Source organism: Limanda limanda, chromosome 2 (genome assembly GCF_963576545.1).
Source record: "Limanda limanda chromosome 2, fLimLim1.1, whole genome shotgun sequence".
Classification (NCBI taxonomy): domain Eukaryota; kingdom Metazoa; phylum Chordata; class Actinopteri; order Pleuronectiformes; family Pleuronectidae; genus Limanda; species Limanda limanda.
The window spans coordinates 3,567,479-3,578,643 of record NC_083637.1 but is presented as its reverse complement, the minus strand read 5'-3'; the positions used below and the strand labels follow the sequence as shown (position 1 = coordinate 3,578,643).

The 11,165-nt window shown below is 39.1% G+C and overlaps 2 protein-coding genes across 2 annotated transcripts; both read left to right on the top strand.

The window, feature by feature from the left end:
• Positions 1–272: 272 nt before the first annotated feature.
• LOC133015473 (kallikrein-8-like) lies at positions 273–1,793 on the top strand. The gene is made up of 6 exons (XM_061082688.1): positions 273–312; positions 508–697; positions 833–1,006; positions 1,116–1,177; positions 1,399–1,511; positions 1,638–1,793. The coding sequence occupies exons 1-6, from the start codon at positions 273–275 to the stop codon at positions 1,791–1,793; spliced, it is 735 nt and encodes a 244-aa protein (XP_060938671.1).
• A 3,514-nt stretch (positions 1,794–5,307) lies between these two features.
• On the top strand, positions 5,308–6,867 carry LOC133015466 (serine protease 1-like). The gene is made up of 4 exons (XM_061082675.1): positions 5,308–5,347; positions 5,545–5,734; positions 5,870–6,043; positions 6,671–6,867. Exons 1-4 carry the CDS (start codon positions 5,308–5,310, stop codon positions 6,828–6,830), a joined length of 564 nt encoding a protein of 187 aa, XP_060938658.1. The 3' UTR covers positions 6,831–6,867.
• The last annotated feature ends 4,298 nt before the right edge of the window (positions 6,868–11,165 follow it).

Sequence of the window (11,165 nt, the reverse complement as noted above, 5' to 3'; positions counted from 1 at the left end):
AACTGTAAGAACTAACTGTCAACTTGTTTGAGGAAATAACAGTTTTTCAACATTATTAACTGCTGCTGGCGATTCATTGCAACTGGACAACAACAACTGATAAACATCAACAATTAGCATAGATGTGCAGATTACTTTAGCCAATGGGGATGCATCAGTAAATCTTCACAATGTGATTGGTGCCTCAGACGCCGACGGGACAGCGTGAACAGATTTAAAAAGACACAACTGTTGCATCTGGAGGACAGTCACTGAGACGGTGAAGGACAGCGATGGCTCGTCTCACAACTCTTCTCTTTGCCATGTGGCTTGGTGAGTAGGAGGCAATTCTCTGTGTTCTAGTTTCAACCTGTTTCAGTAAAGCAATGCATCACATTTCTGTCTTTTATCAAGGTGTGAAGGTGAAGCATTTTGTGACATGACTGGGTCGGACCAAGAAATACTTCGGCTGCTTCTCTTTCTTCTGGTCAGATACTGTGATAAGATGTTGTTCTCTGTCTCATTCAGGTGTGACAGTGAGCACAGTGGTCGATCTGGAGAAGAGAATCTTCGGAGGTGAAGAGTGTGGACCAAAGGAGCGTCTGTACCATGTCAAGGTGATATCAACTGATATGGACCGACAACGGTTCCGTTGTGGCGGCTCTCTGATCAGTGACCGATGGATTCTGACTGCAGGTCACTGCTTTAAGCCAGGACGGTGAGAAAGTGATTCAACTTTTACTTTAATGCTCTGATGCACCGGTCATTAATGGTTTGATGTGAAACTATGATTAATAACCAACAGTATTAAAATATGTTATGTTGACTGTGATGTTTAAACCTTTACCTGTAGGACTTTCACCGCATATATAGGCGTGCATCCTGGTCCTCCTCAAGTAGTGAGAATCACAGAGAAACCTAAAATCTTCAACGACGGCAAGATACACGACCTCATGTTACTGAAGCTGCCTGAAGCAGTAGGTATCAAACCTGTACAACTTCCCGACTGTCAACATCGTCCCACGATGTGAGTTCTCATCCTTCCAGTGAAAATTTGAAAATAAAAAACAACAATTAGTTAACTTGCTACGAATAGTTTCAAACTATATTTTAATTTACATTTTTGTTTCTTACAGAGGTGCTGTGGTTCAGGTGGCAGGTCACGGTATCTCGAAGCTTGGCCCAAATAATGAAAAACGTGAGTTTCATGTTATTGGATTATTTTTATAATCTTTTTTTACATGTCTTCTTGTTTTTTTAAGAGACAAATATTTAAATCAATCAGGTTTTTCTCTGTCTTCATAGTGTTGCTTATTTATACAAAAAACTATCTTAGGTTCAATGTAGTTTATTAAAGTATCAATAACTATAATAATCTTCCAGTGGTGAGTTCACTGATATAAACTTTCTTCTCTTCAGGACGTGGTTTTCCAGACACTCTGCAATGTGCTGATATGAACATCACCGACTGTCAAGGTCGAATCCATGAGCACTGGATCTGTTACAGAGCACGTTCGATGGATACAGGTGGCGTGAGTACATGTCTTCTAACTTTGTTGAATTTTTTCAGCTATAGCAAGTGTCAATTGTTTGTTAAAAATAGAAATGTTAATGATTACAGCAAAAAGCTGCAATAAACACACGTATGTCTCTCACAGGGTGACTCTGGTGGAGGAGTGGTGTACAGGGACAGGATTTATGGTGTCCATGTAAAGGGTCATCCTACACATGCCTTTGCTGCACCAGCTGTATCTATGGACCTCTGTTATCCGCCATACTTGAAGTGGATCAAGGATACTATCAAGCAACCATGAGCAAATGCAGCTTCTGGTTAATGGTGAAATGTTCAGTTATTCAACAGAAATTTCACATCTAAATTTACAGTTGATGTCATTGTTTATTAAATCTTTAACTATCATTTGTTAATTTGTGAAATATTTGTTATGCGATTTGTATAGGAAATACAATTTGTAAAAATAAACAATTGTGCATTTTCCCATATGTAAATTCTAAAGATGACTTCTGCTATCATACAGTCATTGTATTGGAAACAAAACTATAACGGTATACATAATAATAGTCTGTTCTTCTTTTACCAATATTAAAAAGAAAAATTATAAATTTTACTTTCTTTTCCCAATGTTCTGTCAACTGAAATAAAATGAGTATCACTGCATTTGTGGCTTGTTGTTTTTAATGTTTTAGTGTCAAAGTCAAACTACACACATGAACACATTCCTGCACAGTGTAAAACTTCTTTAGCCAATGTTTTTTTTTACCTTTAGTACCAATGAATTGAATGACTACCCTAAAACATGGAAAGAACATGTTTTATGGATTTACATTACTTTTTCATGCATTGTTTATCTATTTAAGTTTGTCTCCACGTGGAACAATTGTGGGAAGACAAAACAAATGCATCAAAAAAGTTCAATCAACAACTCTGCTTTTACCATAGCATGAGGATGTGTTTTGCATTTCACCATTTTGAGAAGAAGACATTAAAATCTCAGTTTTATTCCAGCCCAGGTTAAGTGCACTTTACTGGGTGCCGCTGCTGGTGATGCTGGTAGATTGAGTCTGCTTTTCCTCACCGAACTTATTTGTTGGACTGAAAAAGTAATTACAGACAGAAACTAGGGCTACGTTGTAGCACTAACGGGCCCTTATGTGTCTAGTTTGGACTCGATCAGACCAAATGTGTCCGAGATACTGAAGCTTGTGTTTTGATGGCGTGTCATCAAACTTTGACGCCACACCACGGTCTCACGGTGTGACGAAAAGTTGAAATTCGAGCAAGTTTATATCTCCATCTTGTTGTGATGACACTCATCTAAATTTTAAGTTGATTTGATGAAAGCTCTACAGCAAGTACATCAAAGTAAAAATAGGGAATATGGGCAAAATGGACACTAAATCCAAAATGGCAGGCTTCCTGTTGCTTTTTTCATAATGCTCCTTGAGGCTTTTTTCTATGATAAGTCATGATACACCTTTGTCCCGACGTTGGTGAAAATCGGTCATGTGGAAACCTAGGAGCTGCGTTCCAGGTGGCGCTGTTGAGCCATTTTGCCACGCCCATTTCCAAATAATGGGCGATGACCCTTTCAAGTCATTATGGATGGTAAAAGCCCACAAAATGTATTTTACACAATATGGGCGCTTTAAAACTCTTGAATCTTGTAGACTTTTCAAATTGAAAATCTTTGGCCATCTTTGGCAGTGTCCTCTACCTACATGGCTCCTCTATTTTATCCTGAGATACCTGTATTCTCTCAGTTTTGTGCGCCACGTCTTGTTGACGTTGTTATTCTAACCGATTGATTTCGAAATTGGCATTTCTGTTGCAATAATTCTGATGGCAACTGTTTGTTCTCTTATTCAAACCACTTCTTCCCCTTCTCACATCTGTTGACACGAAGCTGACAAGTGTTTGAGCCGGGAAATCTCTGTGTCCAATCTGCAAGTAAGGATGAAAAGTAAAAAACAGAGCAAGTTCTCAGGATGGCTTTCAGAGATAACAGCTGCAAGTGTAACCAGAACTCGTCACGATTATCTAAAATCTTTCATTTGCCTGTGGGACCACCAGCTCTTTATGAAAATGTTCCTTGTAGACTAATGCATGATCCACACTATAAGTATTTTTATTCTACATGCTCTATGTTTCAGTTTGAAATTAGAAGGACACTCAGTACATGTCTCACCTAACCAGGGTCCAACAGCTTAACTCCTTAAATTCAATCACAACGAACTAAACAAGATCATAAAGAACATAATCTATTCAGCAAAAGAATCCCATGTTGGTAAATTATAACCGAATCAAGATCCGTGCAGTATTCCCTGGGTAATAGGTCAAAATATGTATAAAAATATGACTAACCCTGCAGATGTATGATATGTATATAAGATGCTCAATTTTGGTTAAATATATAAATTAAAACAATTCCTAGGTCAGCATCTTTGTCCAGATTCACGCTTAAATCAAATGGGTTATTTTTTGGCCCATTTCTCATCCTTACACTTAGTTTCATTAGTTTTAGGTAATCCTGCTGACAAAATAACAACCAATAAACTAGAAATTGCACATAGAGAGCACATACCTCTGCCAAGGCTTAAGATGTCCAGACATTCTCCAGAGTTCATGTCTCACAACGGTTGGACAATCATAGATATTAGTCCCTGAAACATGAACAAACACAATCTACTTAGAGGGAGTAAATAAGGACGCAGTCTTGATATCTTCAGGCCGACTCGTAGTGGTTTGGGTCACACTCATAGGGGCATTGGTATCTTGAGGCTGCAAAAGACCATGGCACGGTTGACCAATCAAAACCTGGTCTGAGGGTAAATTGTAAAGCCTTCCACATTTTATATTTAGGGTGCATTAATAAGATATCAAAACGTGTGGGTTGTCTACCGGTGCAACCTAAGCCAGGACAAGTGGATGACAATGGACGGACCGAAGGCTCAGCTTTAGTTTGAATCCGTTTCCATCACAGAAAAAACTTTAGGGATTCATAAGTAATTGAAAAGATTCACGTAAAATCAAATAATTCTCATATAACATTTTTGTCAGGGTCTTTTCCTCCTTATTAACACATTAGACTGTGGACCTGTGTATAGAATTGACCTGTAAAGACACTTCTCTTTCTTACTTCTGCTGTATTGGTGACTGGCTGTTTCTCTTTGGTCGTCTTTCAACTGAAATCTTTCTTCAATCTGCGAGTCAGAAAAACTGTCAAAACAGGACAAGCTGTGTTTTTTAAGATAAACTGGAAATACAATATCTGTCAAGATGCTATATATGGATCATTTTGTATTGTAAGAAAATCCCTGTTAGAAGTCGTCCAGTGAATTGCCTGCTCCTTTTATTGAAACTAATGGAAAAACATTCAAATCGTTGTTGACATTGTGTCAGAAAGGCGTAGATCAATGTACAACTTATTTTGTGAATGTTGAAATACTGCTCATGAAATACAACAGGAACCGTTGGGGAATCAGAGCAAAGCTGTAATGAGGGAGGTCGTTTTCATGTTTTCCTTTGAGACACAAACCAAACTGTAAGAACTAACTGTCAACTTGTTTGAGGAAATAACAGTTTTTCAACATTATTAACTGCTGCTAGCGATTCATTGCAACTGGACAACAACAACTGACAAACATCAACAATTAGCATAGATGTACAGATTACTTTAACCAATGGGGATGAGTCAGTAAATCTTCACGATGTGATTGGTGCCTCAGACGCCGACAGGACAGCGTGAACAGATTTAAAAAGACACAACTGTTGCATCTGGAGGACAGTCACTGAGACGGTGAAGGACAGCGATGGCTTGTCTCACAACTCTTCTCTTTGCCATGTGGCTTGGTGAGTAGGATCCAATTGTTTCTGTGTTCTAGTTTCAACCTGTTTCAGTAAAGCAATGCATCACATTTCTGTCTTTTATCAAGGTGTGAAGGTGAAGCATTTTGTGACATGACTGGGTCTGACCAAGAAATACTGCGGCTGCTTCTCTTTCTTTTGGTCAGATACTGTGATAAGATGTTGTTCTCTGTCTCATTCAGGTGTGACAGTGAGCACAGTGGTTGATCTGGAGAAGAGAATCTTCGGAGGTGAAGAGTGTGGAGCAAAGGAGCGTCTGTACCATGTCAAGGTGATATCAACTGATATGGACCGACAACGGTTCCGTTGTGGCGGCTCTCTGATCAGTGACCGATGGATTCTGACTGCAGGTCACTGCTTTAAGCCAGGACGGTGAGGAAGTGATTCAACTTTTACTTTAATGCTCTGTTGCACCGGTCATTAATGGTTTGATGTGAAACTATGATTAATAACCAACAGTATTAAAATATGTTATGTTGACTGTGATGTTTAAACCTTTACCTGTAGGACTTTCACCGCATATATAGGCGTGCATCCTGGTCCTCCTCAAGTAGTGAGAATCACAGAGAAACCTAAAATCTTCAACGACGGCAAGATACACGACCTCATGTTACTGAAGCTGCCTGGAGCAGTAGGTATCAAACCTGTACAACTTCCCGACTGTCAACATCGTCCCACGATGTGAGTTCTCATCCTTCAAGTGAAAATTTGAAAATAAAAAACAACAATTAGTTAACTTGCTACGAATAGTTTCAAACTATATTTTAATTTACATTTTCGTTTCTTACAGAGGTGCTGTGGTTCAGGTGGCAGGTCACGGTATCTCGAAGCTTGGCCCAAATAATGAAAAACGTGAGTTTCATGTTATTGGATTATTTTTATAATCTTTTTTTACTTTTCTTCTTGTTTTTTTAAGAGACAAATATTTAAATCAATCAGGTTTTTCTCTGTCTTCATAGTGTTGCTTATTTATACAAAAAACTATCTTAGGTTCAATGTAGTTTATTAAAGTATCAATAACTATAATAATCTTCCAGTGGTGAGTTCACTGATATAAACTTTCTTCTCTTCAGGACGTGGTTTTCCAGACACTCTGCAATGTGCTGATATGAACATCACCGACTGTCAAGTTGTAAGACACGAGCACTGGATCTGTTACAGAGCACGTTCGATGGATACAGGTGGCGTGAGTACATGTCTTCTAACTTTGTTTAATTTTTTCAGCTATAGCAAGTGTCAATTGTTTGTTAAAAATAGAAATGTTAATGATTACAGCAAAAAGCTGCAATAAACACACGTATGTCTCTCACAGGGTGACTCTGGTGGAGGAGTGGTGTACAGGGACAGGATTTATGGTGTCCATGTAAGGGGTCATCCTACACATGCCTTTGCTGCACCAGCTACATCTATGGACCTCTGTTATCCGCCATACTTGAAGTGGATCAAGAATACTATCAAGCAACCATGAGCAAATGCAGCTTCTGGTTAATGGTGAAATGTTCAGTTATTCAACAGAAATTTCACATCTAAATTTACAGTTGATGTCATTGTTTATTAAATCTTTAACTATCATTTGTTAATTTGTGAAATATTTGTTATGCGATTGTATAGGAAATACAATTTGTAAAAATAAACAATTGTGCATTTTCCCATATGTAAATTCTAAAGATGGCTTCTGCTATCATACAGTCATTGTATTGGAAACAAAACTATAACAGTATACATTATAATAGTCTGTTCTTCTTTTACCAATATTAAAAAGAAAAATTATAAATTTTACTTTCTTTTCCCAATGTTCTGTCAACTGAAATAAAATGAGTATCACTGCATTTGTGGCTTTTGTTTTTAATGTTTTAGTGTCAAAGTCAAACTACACACATGAACACATTCCTGCACAGTGTAAAACTTCTTTAGCCAATGTTTTTTCTTACCTTTAGTACCAATGAATTGAATGACTACCCTAAAACATGGAAAGAACATGTTTTATGGATTTACATTACTTTTTCATGCATTGTTTATCTATTTAAGTTTGTCTCCACATGGAACAATTGTGGGAAGACAAAACAAATGCATCAAAAAAGTTCAATCAAGAACTCTGCTTTTACCATAGCATGAGGATGTGTTTTGCATTTCACCATATTGAGAAGAAGACATTAAAATCTCAGTTTTATTCCAGCCCAGGTTAAGTGCACTTTACTGGGTGCTGCTGCTGGTGATGCTGGTAGATAGAGTCTGCTTTTCCTCACAGAACTTATTTGTTGGACTGAAAAAGTAATTACAAACAGAAACTAGGGCTACGTTGTAGCACTAACGGGCCCGAGCACAGGCGATTTCAAGCCTGTTGCGGTCGGTGAAGAGAGAGCATTTGATGACTAAGCGCTTGTCTCCGCGTTGCATGCATTTGTGCACTGCGGCAAGGATAAAGACTTCACTTCCTGTAGCCAGGGGTAGCGTTGTATTTTAAGTCATGATTTCTGTGTAGATGTCATCAGTTCGCGACTCTTGTCTTATGTGTCTAGTTTGGACTCGATCGGAACAAATATGTCCGAGATACTGAAGCTTGTGTTTTGATGGCGTGTCATCAAACTTTGACGCCACACCACGGTCTCACGGTGTGACGAAAAGTTGAAATTCGAGCAAGTTTATATCTCCATCTTGTTGTAATGACACAATTTTAAGTTGATTTGAGGAAAGCTCTACAACAAGTACATTAAAGTAAATATATGGAAAATGGCCACTAAATCCAAAATGGCGGGCTTCCTGTTCCTGCTTTTTTCATAATGATCCTTGAGGCTTTTATCTATGATTACTCACGATACACCTTTGTCCCGATGTTGGTGAAAATCGGTTATGTGGAAACCTAGGGGCTGCGTTCCAGGTGGCGCTGTTGAGCCATTTTGCCACGCCCATTTCCAAATAATGGGCGATGATCCATTCAAGTCATTATGGATGGTAAAAGCCCAGAAAATGTATTTTACACAATATGGGCGCTTAAAAACTTGTTAATTTTGTTGTCTTTTGAAATTGAAAATCTTTGGCCATCTTTGGCAGTGTCCTCTATCTACATGGCTCCTCTATTTTATCCTGAGATACATGTATTCTCTCAGTTTTGTGCGTCACGTCTTGTTGTTGTGGTTATTCTAATCGATTGATTTCGAAATTGGCATTTCTGTTGCAATTGTTGGGGAGGCCCAGTGATCTGACTTTGAACAAAGGACCTACACGCAAGGCTGAGACCAGCTCTAGAGTTTTCCTGGTAGTCGAACCCCCCCCCTAGCAGGCCCTGGGGGAGATGCTGCACGCAGCCCTGCAGAGACCCAAATGAAACCTGAGACGTCCTCTGAGGGCGAAGCCCTCCCCTTGTGGCCAAAATCTGACAGTCCATTGGCTGAGAGCCCACTGAACCCCATAACCAGGGGGCATGTACCTGTAAGGTGAGATAAAAGGCCTGAACCCCTCAGAACTCTGCTTTTTACCCTGAAGACTTCTTCAGACCTCTCCAGGTCAACCAGATGATTTAGTTGCTAAAGGGAGCAACCACAAATGTTTGTTTAATTAATTTCATTTTCTTTCTTTTATCTCAGTCGTAGTTTTATTTTGAAAGGACTTGTTGTAATTTTAACTTGAAAAGACCGAAACAGGAAATTCACTTGCGGGACGAGTGAAACACACAGACTTTTTCTTTTCCCACACGATCTACACAGCTTCAAGCAGCTGCACGTTCCTGTAGAGCAGCACGATCTCCGCTGCTGCAGAAGAAGACGAAGCTTCAACCCGTCACGGAGCACGACGAATCCGCTCCTGTTCGGCCCAGCTGCGGAGCTCACGGGAGTCCGCCTGAGAGACTACGAGCTATTCACTGACCTTCCGGGATATTCGCGCCAACGCGCATGCACCCCACGAAACTATGGTTACAGTAAGAGGTTTATATTGTCTGGGCAGATACTAGTTTAATACGTAGCGTATTGTTTAATACTTGAGTGTATTTTGTTTGTAGGACCTCCGTGTCTCATTGTTTTAGCCGCTACGAGCCGGCTACTTCCGGTTAATTTCCGGGTTCTTTGTGTTAGTGTTTGAACGCCGCGAGCAGCGTCTCCGGCTGCACTGTGACCGTCTGAACAACTTTACAGAGACTTTACCGGTCAAACTTCAGCACACAACGCCGCTTGGGTGCTGAGTGGTAAAGTAAATGTAACTTGTCTCTGACGGTGTTTTTAAGAGTTTGTTCTCTCCTTGCATGCTTCCTCTCTCTCTCTCTCTCTCTCTCTCTCCTAAACCTACCTACACGCGTTCCGATCTGTATTCATACAGTTCACGTCACATAGATAAATCTATACTTAGAGAGGTTTAATGCATCTGGAAGCCTTTCGGCCCAAAGCCAAGAAGAGATAAGAAATTCTCTTTGTATGAAAATCCCTTTGTGTAATTCATGTGGCGAGCGCCATTGTGAGCTCCGGCCACATGGTCATTAACATAGACTCCATTTTGAATAACGCAAGTTAAACCACCATTTTGAGAGTCTATTATTGCCACGCCTCCTCTCTCTCTCTCCTCCCATTCTGGCTCTAACTTCCAAAGCGGCTCCGCCATTTTGTTTTGTAGTCACCACCATTTTGAGAGTTTTTCGGTGAATCCTTGTCTGCCGCCATCTTAGATGCAACAAGACCACATCACCATGTGACTGAGTCATCGCCACTCCCCTTTCTCTCTCTCTCTCTCTCTCTCACACACACACACACACACACACATCACACATACATATACACAGAGACACATTGATAGACACATACACAGACAGACGCACATACACAGATACACATAGATGGACTAGAGGTTACATGTGTGTTCTAAATTGTGATAACTGCTGGTGCTGTTGTGATCTTTGAAATATTGGAGTTTGTTAAAATGATGAATCATTAAATAACATTAACTTTATTTCACACACACACATAGACACACACACACACACATAGAGAGACACTTTGACACAGACACACACACACACACAGAGACAGACGTACATAGACCACGGTATTACATGTATTGTCTGAGTTGTGATGTGCTGCTGCTGTTGTTATCTTTGAAATATTGGAGTTTGTTAAAATGATGAATCATTAAATAACATTAACTTTATTTCCCCTTTTTAATAAATGCTTTTGTAATTAAAGTATCTGTAGTCTGTGATTATTTGTGCATATGTGTGTGAATACAGCTGGATTATGATAGCCTGTGCTCGAACTGAAAACCCGTCATTGTTTAATAAATACTCATTAATATTAACTATTGAGATTATTAATTTAACATTTATCATATGAGACTGATATTTATAGTTTGACTCGTTGGTCCCTGTAACCAGGGTGGTGCCCCTCTACGATAAGTAATAATTACAGATTGTATCATTCTTAATTGATAATTTTATTGTTTTCAATGATTATTTAACTATTCTTAATGGACCTTATCATTTCTAATTAATTATCTTACTATTCTTAAGTGATAGCCTTATCATTTTTAATTATTTTTAATAAATATTTTTTTATTATTTTAATAATCATATTTCATGATTATTAATAATTAGCCAACGTCAAGTCTACTCCTATTGCACAACACAATAGTTCTGGTGGCAACTGTTTGTTCTCTTATTCAAACCACTTCTTCCCCTTCTCACATTTGTTGACACGAAGCTGACAAGTGTTTGAGCCGGGAAATCTCTGTGTCCAATCTGCAAGTAAGGATGAAAAGTCAAAAACAGAGCAAGTTCTCAGGATGGCTTTCAGAGATAACAGCTGTAAGTGTAACCAGAACG